This window comes from Mya arenaria, chromosome 7 (assembly GCF_026914265.1).
Source record: "Mya arenaria isolate MELC-2E11 chromosome 7, ASM2691426v1".
Lineage (NCBI taxonomy): Eukaryota > Metazoa > Mollusca > Bivalvia > Myida > Myidae > Mya > Mya arenaria.
This window is the reverse complement of record NC_069128.1, coordinates 27,073,138-27,088,398: the sequence shown is the minus strand read 5'-3', so window position 1 is coordinate 27,088,398 and position 15,261 is coordinate 27,073,138. Positions and strand designations below refer to the sequence as shown.

The window sequence follows — 15,261 nt, the reverse complement described above, 5'->3', positions numbered from 1 at the left end:
AAGAGTTACATGTACGTACATGTGCATACACATTTAATCATGTACAAAAAACAGTACAATATTGTATCTTTGAGGGCCTTCATTACATAAATTCAAACTCATACTTTTCATGTTTTGATCAGTCAAACAGCTGCAAAACCATACCCTCTTATCTTCCTTAAAAGCATGCTTGAACAGTCTTCCCCGTTCGTCCGTTCGCCTGTGAAGTTTCTTCCACCTGAGTTTGATGCCAACAAGGAGATTCTTGATATAGATGGTGTCCTGTTTGCGGCCGAAATGTTTCAGGTAGGTCCCTGTTCGATCAAGGCTGTGCATCTTCTCAATCTGTGAGTCTAGCTCCGTTTTCAGAGACTGTACAATAGAAAGATATAGATTAAAAGTGTTTGCCAACTACATGTTTTAGGAATGTCCCTGTACAATCAATAAACACTGAGCATTTTTTTTATCTTGGAGTCAAGCTCTGTCTTAAAAACTGGCGGAACAAAATAAATCGTGAATAAGATATACACCTTACTTTGCTCCAATATCTCATAAAAGTATTTTATTTCATTTTTTTTTTTTAGCGAAATTGATCTTAAGAAATGCAAAATAGTTAATTGTGATTATCATGAAGATACCTTTAAAAGTAATAGAAAAATGACAGAATTCCACAAATCATACCTAGCCAAAAACTGTGTGCTAAGCTTGATCCTGGTAAAGAAATTTTGGCCTGTTTTAAATTAGCTTAGTTTATTAAGAGATAAATACAACTAAATGACAGCACTTGTCATGTTTCTACGTATACAAAGGGACATAATTCAGCAAGTATTCTAGCAAACGTTATTGAACCTGCGATATATGTCAAATTCTGACATTCTCCTAGACTAGAGGGATGATGCTATGCGTACAACATATGTACCATCATCAAACCTCTGATGAATGAGAATGTGTTCTGAGTTATACACAATATTTATGGCTTTGCTGACCAAGAACAACATCAAGGCTTTGACAATTCCTCAACTTTTGTTTCTTTGTAACACAAATAAAGCAACAAAAGCTGTTGAAAATGCTTGCTTGAAATGATGCGTTTAGAACCCCGTTTTCAAAGCATCCCAAAAGAAATTTGAAGTATCCCATACTGAATGGTCCTCCATCTGTTTGAGAATCTTGGGCACAAGTTTGCTGGGGTACTTGAAGCCCCTCATCTTGATCTCAGCATTGTTAAGCCAGTCTGTGAAGTTCTTCAGAATCCCGTGGAACTCATCTATGTTCAACAGGTGTTCATCCATCCTGTCCTGTAAAGGTTGGAAAAAGAAATTTTAATAAAGCACTGATTTTGGAGGGTAGTTTAACAAAAGAAGGGCTTGTATTTTGAGTTGCTTCTGTTCATTTCATCTACCTTGGGACTAATCAACATGGCGGTGTTTGTAGAACTTTGTTAAAACAAATTTCCAATCAGCCAACAAACAGCATTATAACAATAAACCAACAGAAAGACCATAAAGCTAGTGTGAAAATGACATGGCACGAATTTGCATTACATCCCTTTCAACCACCCAGCTCTTATTGTTCAATCAACAACTTTATCATCAAGTATGTGCTCCAACATCAATAAACTTCTTATGACACCAAATTAATTTTTATCACAAACCAACTTACCTTCCTCTTCTGTGCCCTGTCTCTCGTGTCACTCCATAGATCTTTCAGTTTCCTCATCCGATCTGACACCTGGAGCACATCTTCTGGTGGGCAAACCTCAAGAAACTCTTGGCCTTTCTCTAGGAGAGTCTTCACTGGTTCTTCTCTGTGCTGGAGCTGTTGGTGTCTTTCCTATAAGGGGAGAAAATACAGGCTTTATAATTATTAGTTTTCTCCATCCAAACCTGCAGCACATTACTCTGAATGACTAGCTTCTAGGAACTTTTGGCTTTTCTTTAGCAGTCTTTACCAGCCCCCTTCAGTGTAGCTGATGGTGTTTCCTATTTTACCATTGTTCAAAGTTGCAGAGACTATTTTAAGTCAGATACACATGTAGTAAACAGTTTTGATGTCTGAGAAAACCAAAAGATTTATTTGCTTTCAGAGCCTCAAAATTTAAATAAAATATATGTAAAGGAAGGCCAAACTTGTATGAAATTGAAATTGAATTGGATATATCTTTAACCTCAAGTTGTTTGAGTACAACCAATAAACTTCCTTCGATGTACATACCCTGAACTTGTCAAACTGGACCTTAGCTGTGTCAGGAAGGGCCCCAAACGGAGTGTTGGACTTGAGTTCTGTCCTCAGATCATTTAGCCATTGGATCATGTCATCAACATCTCCAATATACTTCTTCACCTGTAAATAGCAGTTCATACAGAAATTAATTTTCAGGTATTGTTATACAGATGAATAAAAAACCATAAAAAACCCCAAGAGAATAACTTTAACGTAAAAACTTAACAATATTACTGGTATATTCAATCTAAATAGACACCTACCTGTCTGAGTTTTTCCTGCAGTTTTGCCTCCTTGTCTCTGGAGTCAGCCTGGACCCTTCTCAACATTTCATTCATCTCTTCCTGAACTTCTCTCATGTGAGGACTGTCCCCTTCGCCCTTGGATAAGACATCTTCCAGGGCCTTGTTCAGTTTTCGTGATGCCCTCTCCTTGCCCTTCACATCTGATTGAAGGAGCTGAAAAATCATAAATAATAAATGAATAAATACTAAACCTACTTTTTCCCTCCCTTGGCGGCAATGGCCTAGCACATGTGCAGGTTGTCCCCTTCACAATTGAATAATACAATTCCCTTGTTGCCTTTCTTTTTGCTTCGGTGAGACCTTATATGTGCCTCTTACAAATCATTTCAGCATCAAATATGATAGAGACAGCAAAATCTAATAACAAATATAAAAAAGGGGGAGGGGATGCAAAATTCCCAGGCTGTCTAGCATGTGAGAGCTCTCCTTTTCACCATTGGAAAAAACATCATCTAAAGCCTTGTTTAGAGTCCTTGAAGCCTTCTATCATGCTATTATAGAAGTCAAGTTTTAAATTCATTATTAATATTGGTAAGCATTAATTTTAAACATAATGTATTGTTTTCTAGAGAGAGTAAGACTGAAATGAAAACTTCTACTGGTATCAATCATGAAATTCCTGCCATTTTATGACTTAACTTTCTAGCTCTTAGCTAAAATTCATCTAATTGTAACAATGGTTATCTCTACCGGGTAATCCACAAAGAAGCAGAGTCTTCCCCAATAGTACCAGAAGGCTGCCTCAAAGTCAATGTCAAGAACATACAGATCTTCTTCCTCATCATCATCATCATCTACACCAGTACCCACAGAACCACTTGCCATTTCAAGCTGCATTTACTTTGGTAAATTTAGTCTTAAAATTGATCTTTCAAATCCTTTTTTTGATTTGATTCAATTTCTGATTTCAATATCTCGTCTCTTCTCTCGTCATGTCTCGTCATATCTCGTCATTCTTACTTCAATAATGAGCTACTTGCATGCCTTCTCAAATCCAATGTTTGCAAGTATATTAACACAAAGATTTCTTGTAATGGTATTTATTACTTCTTATGTCAATTATGCTTCACTGTTTTCAACAACATTTATTGAAAGTTCTGATAAATACCAACTAAATTAACATATATCATTATGAAACATAATATTTATAAAGTGTTTGATATTAAAATATATGGCATGAGCTAAACATATGTCACACTCCTGCTGTACATATATTCATATAATTACCTTTTCACGATAACCTATAGTTTCATAATCAATATCCAGATATATGCTCAACCTGGATGAACAGACAAGACCATTGTTCTAACTTGAACAAGGGACACAACTCAACAAGTACTTTCACCAGAGTTATGAGGAACTTGTAAAGCAAATGCCTGCTGTTTTTTAATAAGTCTGAGGTCCATATATGAAGATTTTGCCAGACTACAATGTTTTTACAACACCATGGCCATAATGAAAGCTGAGAAAAGATCCATAATACATATATAATACAATTACATTTAGTTTATTTAGGTGTTTTACATTAGACATGTGGTATCATCAGTGATGTGACTCAGAAGGTTATACCCCGTCATGACCTTTACCAAAGACGCTGTAATCTCTACCATTCCACGCTCAATATTTAGGGAGTAAAATGTGTGTGTTTTTAAGGCATTGCTACACTATAATTAAGTTTGTTAAGGTATTGCTAAACTTACATTGAGTTTCTTTAGGTGTTTCTCCAGACATTTGGTATCGCCAGTGATGATGTCCATAAGGTTTAGTTCCGTCATGGCATTCTCCAAAGAGGAAGTGACCTCTACCATTGCACGCTCGATGTCCCCGACCTGGCACTGCATTTCCTGTAGGTTAGCCTAAAATGGGAGAGAAGAATTGGGGTAAGCATTTGTGGATTAGATTGGACATGCTGGTATTGTGTAAAGTGATGTAAACATTTTTTTTGGACATTTTTGAAAACATATTGTCAATAGTGTGTAATTCTAGCTTTCCTATTGATGTTTTAATGCATTGCCTTAGGTTCTCTTGAAACATTGCTCGTTTCCATTTGCACAACACAGATATTTTCTTTTCATTTAGATTGTGGGCCAGAATAATTTTTTTTCAAAATACAATATTGGTAAAATTATTTTTAAGGCCTCAACAGTGTAAAGAATAAATTGAGATTGAGCATTTTTGGTTTGTCAGTAGCCACTGCAAACAAACATTGACCAAATGACAAACAATAATATGTTTCTTTCAAAGTTGTTTAGCGTTGTCAGAACACATAACCTTGGCTGTTAGTAACACTAACACATACTTGCAACAAAACAACAACATATTTCACTCAAACACTATAACAACACAAATTTGCCTTGCAAAAGAAAAGAACAAGAATTCAACATTCAGTGTTGTTTTTTTTATCAGTGAATGTGACTAAACTAAATAATTTGCGTGATTATATATTTTTATATGCAAATGTACAAAAAATGAGTATAAGTTTAAAACATGGCTATGTATTTATTAAATTCTTGTATTTGAAGAAAGGACAACACCAAATACATTCAGTGTTAAAGCTGTGAAAGATCACATACATTTCATACAAATAGAAAGGGGAAAATATGTCAACTCAAAGGTTTGTCACAGTGCCATGCATAGAATGGTTTTGCTATAATGACATCCCCATAACTTATTTTATATTTCATATTTCAACAGAGGTTTATTATAACGGGTGGATTTTTTAATCATGCAAAGAAAAGAATATTGCCAAAAAAAAACTATCAAGCAGTCAAATAATGAAACAAGAGCACTCGAAGAACTAACAACAACGCTTGTCTGTTTTTCTGTTGAAAATAAGGGCATGACTCAACAAAAATAAAGCCAGAGTTACGGGCATTGCTATATATACGCTTATACGCTTTAATAGGTAAGTTATTAATGCACAAGGGAGCCACAGATCAAATGCATATATGCTCGTCAGTTTTTGTCTTCACTCAAACAAAGGGTATAACTCATTTATTAAGGCTAGAGTTATAGGCTTAACTGAACATGTGCTTTCTGTTTCTGGCAACTTGTGTACCAAGTTTCATATGAATATCTTGAACAGTTTTAGGGTTGTGGGCAAGGTTAGATTTTTTGCCCAATGACACTGATGACACCGCAGATGATGGCAGCGATAACAAGACTATGACAATTCATTGACTATTTTTCTTAAAAGATACAAGCTAAAAATAAAGTAATGCTGTCAAATTATGAAAGTCTTATGAGCATGCAGTACTTCAGTTCATTTTATTTCTGATTTTGTGATAAAATATAATAGGAAGTTGTAAATGGTATGATATACAAATTTAATTGTTCATAATATAAATGTAAGGTGAATTTATCATGCAAAGACTTTGAAAACATTTAGGTATTCTTAACTCATAATCTATCGAAACATGCAAGCAATTCCAAAAAAGAGAGTCTACAATGCATTCTGATGATAGTGATATCTGAAATCTACCAAATCCCGTTTCCATAGCAACCTAAATCGCAGGCAGCATAAAGTTTAACTAGCATGCATTTTCCTAAGCAAAGAATAAAAAACAATCAAATCACGCAAAAACATGAACTTCAAAACCACTTGCACCAAAACAATGTAATTTGAAGAATATCCAAGTTGATGATGACTTGTTGCCATGGAAAAAATCACCATAGCAACAAGAATCACCATAGCAACCAAAAGGTCATGGCATTGTAACAAAAAACTTACTCACCAGTTTTAAGTGCCCCATAACCTAAATAGACCAGTGCAAAATCTATCACCATGACGACAACAAAACAAGAAAAATCCTACACTACGACAATTGTTAGGGAGTTAAGTACACGCAATGTTGATAAAGGCTAGTGAAACTAAGAACAAGAGAACTACAAGAGGATGCCAACGCTTGTCTCTTTTGCAGTCAATCAAGGGGCATAAGTTAAATATTATTATAGCTTCATACACAGTATTGAAACTGGTATACATCTGGGGCCGTATTCAATAACCAACTTAGATTTAAGTGTTTTGATTGGCCTATATATTTAGCTGACCAATAGGCTGAATGGAATCACTGAGGCATGTCTAAGGATAAGGATAAGATCAATATTGAATACTGGCCCTGAATGATTGATCTTAGGCATTGAACAACGACACCAAGGCTATCACAGTATCTTAACTTTATTTTTTATTAAAACTGGATGAGCTAAACAAACCAACCTTACATCTATTGTTAGAGTGTTAAGTACACAGTTACGAACACAATGTTGATGAAGGATTACAGAACTTTGAAAATTCTCCATAAAAAAATTTGTAATAGGTTAGTTTACATCAATTAACTTCTATGTACGAGTAATATTATTAAGAATTTTGATTTCATAAGTTATATGTATAAGAATTAATTCATCTGAGGGACGACCTGTTTCATTACATAAACCATGTTTTCACAATGGAGGGTCTATGCAAAATATGTTCAAGAAACTTGTAAATACAATACTAACAATAATTCTTTTAAAATTCCCTTACAAAATAGTGTTATTTTATGATATTGTTTTTTTTTTAACTTAAAAATACAGTAAATATTAGTCTTGAAATGGTCTAATAATATGTTCAGCCTATACTTATGACACAAGTTGTTTTGTTCATTGAGCAATACAAATAAAATCATTAACTACAAGTAATACTAAGACAACATAAATCAAATCTAGAAAATAAAGTCAGTTTAGATATTAACATCGTCAGCAACCACACTTTTTAATTATGTTTACACTAGTACCTTGGGAAAAGTGACTGAGAAAATCTAGTTTTCATGAATATTAATGAGATAGGCGAGAAAACTCTTCAACCAATGAAAACTTTTGTTACAATTAAATACTCTTCAACTAAGCAGATGTCATACAGGGGTTTTGTTACTAAATATAGAAAAGAACACACAATAAAATTTCATAAGATTAGATTCTAAGAAAGTCCATTCTGCACCAATACCTCATGAATTACTCATGACTACAAGATTTTCAGATTTTCGTAGATAAATGTCTCACAGCACTAAATGAAGTAAAGTACAATACTGTACCGTGGCTTTCTGACGATGTGATATTAAGAGATCTGAACAATTCATAGCTAATGTTATTTCGGCTACATTGTGTTAATCACTCAGAGCTAAACTTAGGAAATGGAAACCAAAGGTTGACTTAAAAAATACTTACTAAAATTTTCTACACAGCAAATTAATATGAAAAATGTTAATGAGTTAATATAATGAAAAATGTAACATAAATTCATTTGATGACTTAAAATTGACAACAGTTTTATACCACTGTATGTTAGGGAGATTCTGATTGATCTGTTGTTGAACAGAAAGAACATTTCAACTCAACCTCTTTACAACACAGTGAAATGTGTACACCTTTACCATTATTTTTACCATTACCAAAGTGAATAAAACCAAAAATACAATTTAATCTTTTAGTTCTGTATTTTTTAAAGATTAATAAAAGTTTTAAGGATTGGACTTCTACATATATAAACTCCCTATTGCTTTAAATTTGCAATTTGTGTACAGTTAAAAAATATTAAATTTAGCCTTTATAGATTGGGTTTTCAAATAGTAGCACAAAGAATCAAGTTAAAAAGGGGCCAAAATATCTCCAACATTTTTTAAACTGTACGCAAATCATTCGCTTTTTTTGATCGATCATTGAAGTGAAATGAGTTAAACATAATAATGCATCACAAAACCACATTCCTTGCATTTATCAATTGTAACCTTATTAGGCCCCTTCAAAAAAAGCAATATTTATATCATACATTTCTGGCAGATAAACATGACATGTCTTTATTCAAGAATAAAAATGCAGTTGCAGAAAGTAGAAAAACATGGAGAATAATTTACCTCGCGTTCAGAAATTGCTTGAATAATCTCTGCCCATTTGGTATTGATAGCATCAACAGGACGTTGAAGGGTTTCCGCGGCAACATGTGACATGTCTTTGAGGGCAGATAACTCTTGGTTAAGTTGCTGAATCTCAGTAACATGAGGGTGAATGGAGGCTTTGAATGACTACAACAGAAAATAAATACATGCTAAGCGTAAAACAATAAATATATGCGTTTACAAGGGAATGAAACTATCGGGAAATCATTAAGGTGAAATGGGGTGAACTGAAGGTTACATCACACAACTATAACAAAAATAACAAGAGATGTTTGTCAAACATTATACCCCGCTAAGTGCCATGTTGTCAGGATATTTTGAACAATTGAATGAAATATGCATAGACCGAAATGACAGCTGACTTGTGATTGACATTGGATGCCATTGAGGTAGTTTTAAGATTAAGACCATTCAAAGTGTGAGGATAGTAGGTACAGCTTTTAATCATGTTCAGATGATGACTGATATTTGCAGATAAAAATTTATCCTCTTAGTAGCAGGGAATAAATAAACATGACGTAAATTTTGATGATGAATATGAGATTTGACATTCACCTTTTAACTCAAAATCCTCAAAAGGAGTCATCAACTGGTCACCCCCAACCTAAATGTCAAGTTTGAGGGCCATGGGTGCATGCATTGTCGAACAACCTTTTCCCATTCAAGGTGACTGTGATCTTAACCTTTGACTCGATGACTCCTAAATCAATAGGGTACATCTACATGTCATGCCCAGCCTCCATGTCAATTTGTTGATCATAGGTCAAGGCATTGTTTTCACTCGGAGAAGCTTTGTTAACTTTACGTGTTAAAGGTCACCGTGACCTTTACCTTTTGCCCGATGACCCCTAAAATCAATAGGGGTCATCAACTGGTCAGGCCCAACCTTCATGTCAAGTTTGATGACCATAGCTCCAGGATTTCTCAAGTTTGCGTTAAAGGTCACTGTGACCTTGACTTTTGACCAGATGACCCTAATATCAATAGGGGTCATCTACTGGTTTGAGGGCCATGGGTGCAGGCATTGTAGAATTATTACTCGGACAACCTTATATCATTTAAGGTCACTGTGACCTTGACTTTTGACTTGATGACCCTTAAAATCATTAGTGGTAAAAAAAAGCCAAATAAAACAAGTCACCATTTTACAAAAAAAGGGAAATATAAACAATAGGAGGAAGGGGAAAAATAGAAATGGAAGTTGGGATGAACACCAACTGTACACAACTGTGTCTTATACCTTCAGCTCCTCAATCTGTTGTCCCAGCGTGTCCACGTCCGGTGATACAGCATTCATGTTGGCAAGCTTGTGCTGAGATGATGGCAGCCACTCGTCTATTGCCTGTAAAAGGAGATAAGATGTTTTTTATTATTTTTTAAACTACATGAAATAAAGATTTAAAATGATGTTTTGATACTGCTAAAACTAATTTTGTGTAATCATTGTGCCTAAGAATCATATCAATATTACCACCATCTTTGAGTCTCTTGCTAGAGTAAAAACGTTCTGACTGTATACATTTAGTATGAACAAACAAAAGATGAATTTTTTGTAAAGAAAACTAAACAAAGTTTGTACCAATAAAAAATTGACAGATACAAAGCATTATTAAATCCACCTATAATACTCTCTTTTAAGAACCAATTACTGATCCAATCAAAATTGATCTCTTAGGCTCTCTACCATCATATCACCATTCCGAATACCTTCTGAAGTTGTTGGAGCCTACCTAGCCTCAAATGCTCTACCCATACTTTAGCCATGAACATCATCAGCCAGGTTATGTATATTTTCTAGTTGCTTTTGTATTCCTTTTAGCCTAGGGTAACCCATAACGTCATTATATTCATTCACATACCTCAGGAAGTTGTCAGAACCTACCTGCAACATCAATTACTCATCCATTTCTTCAGCAATAGCATAAACAACATCACTGGAGTTGTGTATATTCTCACGCTGCTTTTGTATACCTTTAAGCCAAGGCCAACCCACAAAGTTGATATAATTAATTTCACGTACATCCTGAAGTTATTGGAATCTATCCACAACATCTAAAACTCTTCCTTGTCTTCAGCATTGACATGAACATCATCAGCCAGGTTGTCTCTATCCCCTAGCTGCTTTTGTCTAAAAACCACCGGATCACCCCAAAGCCCAATATAATAAATTCCACATACCACCTGTCAGAACCTATCCGCACCCCTAAATTCTCGTCCCTTTCTTTACCAATGTCATGGACCTCATCAATCAGGTTGTCTATATCCTCTAGCTGCTTTTGTCTCTCAAATAACCAAATATAACTTTTTCCACTTACCTCCTGAAGTTGCTGGAATCTATCAGCATGTCCAAGCGCCACCCTCAAATCTTCTTCTCTCTCCTTAGCAATGTCATGAACATCGTCAGCCAGGTTGTGTATGTCCTCTAGCTGTTTACGTATCTCTATGAGTCCAGGGTCGCCCACAAGTCCACCCAGCTGTTCACCCTTCTGGCGACATTCGTCCAAAGACAGGCGGCTTTTGCCTAGCTCCTTTCTTAGCTCCTAGTAAAGGAAGTAGACAAAGGTGAATTATATGACAAATGGTATTACCCAAAACCTTACATGAGTTTTTAAGTTTTAATTATTAGTACCAGTATGTAAATTTTATATCCCAGATTGATATATCAGTTTAGCAAAACGCTTTCATAGCCCTATGAATATTGGCAGCAAAACATTTTAAATTGCATTTTTTACAGAGTATTATTTTGGTAACATATACATCTTAAAACATGTCAAACAACAACAGGAGCAGAGCGATAACCATGCAACATTACATCTGTTCTTTTTCAGTCAAAGAAGGAGTGTGAACTCAACAATAAGTGAAACCAGAGTTATAAGCCGTGCTTAACAAGTGGGTAGTTTCTTTGGCAACATTAATACCAATTTTCATTAGAATATCTCTAATAAGTTATGGTCACGGTTAAAGTTTTTGCATGAAAACAATATCACCAACAAAACAGGCTTTTATGGTACCTTTGCTTTTTTAAACTTCAAAATACAGACGAGCTCTTAACATTCTGTGTGTCATTCCTTTTAAACCAACTGAGTTTGGTTACTTCATGGTCAAATCATTCCCCACCTTAAGCTCCTTTTGTTGTTCCTTCACTGTCTGTGGGTCGACCCCTGGCGGCTCCTGGGATATCATGTTGTCCTTGAGGTCACGTAAAGAGGTCATGACCTCTCCACAAAGGTCATGGAACCGGTCAGCCACATCAAGGGCTTCCTGCAGGGCCGTCTCTCGCCCAGCGGCCCCATCTGCGATATCATTGGCTAAGCCATTAAGCTCGGAGATCTTCTGTTTTATGTCATCAGCTAGAAAAAAGATAGTGATATTCTTTTATTATAATAAATTACTACTGTAACTTAAACATCTGATTTACTCAGCTAAACTTCCTATTTCTGTCTAAAAAGACAAAGTTACTTGAGCCTGTGATAGGCTGTTTTATAAAGAGGGTGAAATTCAAAGGCATGTTGTTCAGCATAAATTACACAACTTGTCACAAAATCTTCTTATTACTGTTAGCAAGTATGGGCTGTGAACTTAATTTCTTGAATGGCTGATAAGTTATTTACAAAAAAAACCCATAAAAAATGTGGACAGACAGATGGATGGACAGACAGGGTGATTACTTTAGGGCACCCGTAACTTTTTGCAGGACTTAACATACAACGATATTGTACTTACGACGTTTTTTTATGATTTTTTATATTCGCAAGAAATACAAATCTTTTAACAAATCTAATCAATGAATTCACATTAAAAAGCATTACTGTTACACATACCTTCAATTTCATCCTCACTGCCTTGAGCCACAACCTTCTTGGCCCCTTCTATGGCCCTATGAATGTGTGGCTTGGACCTTTCCAACTCCTCCATAATGATCCTATTCTCTTCAAGATCGTCTTTCAGTTTGTCAGGGTTGGCGGAAATTGGGTCAGCATTAACGATAAGGCGATTCAGGCCTGATAGGTCTTCTAGCAGGTAATCTAGGCCGTCCGAGACCTGAAATAACTAGATAGTTTTTATTCTTGACCATGAATCTTTAAATGATTATTAAAAAGGTAGAGAGTAGTTACTTCACAAGTAGGAAAGTAAACTCTGGTGTAATCCATTTAAAATTAAAACAAAGCTTCATAAAATTTGCTGCTTTTTCTCTGAAATTAAAAAAAGCTGTGTATAATTTTCAGAAAGCTTTGCACAAGCTGTGGTTTTCTTACTATATTAAACACTTGATAAACAGGCTGCAATACTTGTATTACTAAAATATTCTCATACTACACAACAATTTAAACAGCTCTGCTCAATCCTCTTTAAACTGTTTTAATGCATTTTGTGACTTGACTAAAATTCAATTTCATCAAAAAGATTTATCAAAATTACATTTATTAAACTGGGAAACAAACCCTTACCTCTTGCGTCATATTTTGTCGTACATCTGTCATATCCCGTAGTTTATTCCTAGCTTGGCTCTTCAGCTTGACGAACCTGTCGTTCACGTTAACGAGCTTGTTCTGTATCTCGCTGGCGTCACTGTCACCACACAGTTCCATCAACTCCAGGCCAGTGGCGTTCAGGTCGTCTATGAAAGGTTTGCGGTCATCTATGATCTGCTGTGTAGTCTGAAATACAGTGCGTAGGAAAATGTTCAACATATGTTTGCGTAAAACATGTTTGAAGTGAATAATTAATATCAGCAACAGGCCGGAATTTCTTGAAACTTCTTAAGTCTCTTTTAACATGATAAAGCTAAACTGACTATATCCAGTTTCTTAAATTGACGTATTAATTTCATATTTAAGGCGTTTTAGACTTTACCGGTAAATAGGAATTATCTTTATGACAATCATAATAATAATTTTCATTTACAAAAATCAAATTTAAGTATGTATTTTGGCTAATTGAAATAAGCTACTTAAGCCTATTAAGCTTAAGAAGTTTCAAGAAATTTGAGCCAGCTGATTGTTAACTTAATAATAATCTAACACTGTTTAGTAAAGAAACTAAATCTGATGTTGTAATTAACAGGAACCTAACCTTAGAAGGAGACAGACTCACAAAATAAATCAACCAGACCAAAAAGGATAAACAATGATGTCCTAAAATTAAAAAGAAAAAATTCTTTGACTCTCCAACTTCAGATATTTTATTCAATTATTCTGATTTTTATTTGGACATTTTAATATCTGTACTTTCAAGTTAACAGCTTGTATATTTGTTTAGAGGTGAAGTTGCTTACATTAACATGATTTAAATATACATGCTAGTAACACTGGACTTACCTTTAAACTCTCATGCTGTTTCTTGACCTGTTCCAGGGAATCCCCAGGCGACCCTTGAGTCTTAAGCTCCGCCTCCATCTCATCCAGCCAACCAGATACCTCCGCCTGGCTCTCACTGAATGACGTAGCCAATGGGAGGGCAGCTTCCAACTGCTGGAGGCGGTCTGCACTTAATTGGCACACTATGTCAGCCTGCAGTTAGAAGAAAGAATATCTTTAGAATAAAGAAAACAGTTAATCTAAGAATACACTATATAGAATTATCTTTTAAAAAGTTGGCAACTGAATTTTTTTTGTTTGATTATGATGAAAGCTGACATTTTATGGAATTATAGTCAATCCTTATTAGCTCCAACTCCTTGGGAACGGCGAAAATACTTCGAGTCTCGGAAAATTCCAGCCAAGTGGGAATGCTTACCTGTGACTTGATGTCTTCTAGTCTGCTCTTTATTTCATCTGTCTGTGAGTTTGTCGTCTCACGTAACATCTTGTTACACTTGTTAATGATGTCCTTGACTGCATTGCGTTTGTCATTGAGGTCAGCATTGAATGACTAGAAGAAAGAAAATAATTTGATGTTTCTAAAAAACATACAAATGATTTATTGTAAGTTATGAAAGTACTTCAGCAACCAAAAAAATAATTGTACGTTTAAAATATTCCAAGGCATCCAATGGGAGGTATTTTGGGATTTTGTTTTAAAATCAAAATAGTTCTTCACAATATACAGAATAAGAAATGCATCATCCAAGAATATATCATTCCATCTAGCCGGTTTATCTTTTTTCTTGATTTTAATGAAAGGTTTTTAAATTAATGATACACTACACCCATTCATATATTTAAAACGTATTTCCAACTTTACAATGTCATTGACATTGCTATATGAAACAGAAGATGCTGAAACTTGAGGCTAAAGCGATTTCTGACAGACTTTCCTCTATTGATTGCCCCCAATATTAACTCCTGTCAATCATGCATTATAGAACAGCTAACTCACTTGTTTCATCTTAAGGAGTATCTAAGAATATCATACTAGCTCTTGGAGTCAATATTGACTCAATCTTATACAATATTAAAATGATAATTATTCTTTAGGGGAAATAATAAGGCCCAAAAAAAAGTAAATTTGGTTCGGGTTACCCAACCCTCCCTACGAAATAGGCGCCAAACCTACCGTTTTTATACTCATTTTTGGTTTTGCTTTTTTAACTGTGTTTTAATATGCAGTTTAAAACCAGTAATGCTTTATACAGAAGATAACTGTAATACCATTCCCTTATGATGAAAATAATGTTTTCATATAAAGGCTATCATTACTGGGATGCTGAATATTATGAATAATTCACTTTTGCAAACAATACAGATTAATGTGACACAGGTTATATGAAGAAACATGGTTTCAATCAATTTAACAAAAACAAATGTTTCATTCTCACAATTATGATGACGGAAAACATTACTCAAACTAATCAATTTGCCACAAGCTGAAATAATTAAAATACCAAA

The 15,261-nt window shown here is 34.8% G+C and overlaps 1 protein-coding gene across 5 annotated transcripts in view; it reads right to left on the bottom strand.

Moving 5' to 3' along the window:
- The window catches only part of LOC128240406 (microtubule-actin cross-linking factor 1, isoforms 1/2/3/4/5-like), a 101,875-nt gene that overhangs the window by 36,721 nt on the left and 49,893 nt on the right, over positions 1-15,261 (bottom strand). For 4 of the 5 annotated variants that reach the window (XM_052957043.1, XM_052957040.1, XM_052957044.1 and 1 more), the window contains exons 22-36: positions 14,171-14,305; positions 13,753-13,944; positions 12,883-13,092; positions 12,256-12,475; positions 11,552-11,784; positions 10,750-10,974; positions 9,675-9,776; positions 8,393-8,560; positions 6,239-6,259; positions 4,205-4,360; positions 2,463-2,657; positions 2,191-2,319; positions 1,639-1,809; positions 1,119-1,274; positions 145-351 (exon numbers count right to left, since the gene is read on the bottom strand). In XM_052957043.1, coding sequence (XP_052813003.1) covers positions 145-351; positions 1,119-1,274; positions 1,639-1,809; positions 2,191-2,319; positions 2,463-2,657; positions 4,205-4,360; positions 6,239-6,259; positions 8,393-8,560; positions 9,675-9,776; positions 10,750-10,974; positions 11,552-11,784; positions 12,256-12,475; positions 12,883-13,092; positions 13,753-13,944; positions 14,171-14,305 — 2,520 coding nt within the window. The remainder of the gene's footprint in view (positions 1-144; positions 352-1,118; positions 1,275-1,638; positions 1,810-2,190; positions 2,320-2,462; positions 2,658-4,204; positions 4,361-6,238; positions 6,260-8,392; positions 8,561-9,674; positions 9,777-10,749; positions 10,975-11,551; positions 11,785-12,255; positions 12,476-12,882; positions 13,093-13,752; positions 13,945-14,170; positions 14,306-15,261) is intronic. The other variant, XM_052957041.1, reaches the window with a different exon arrangement.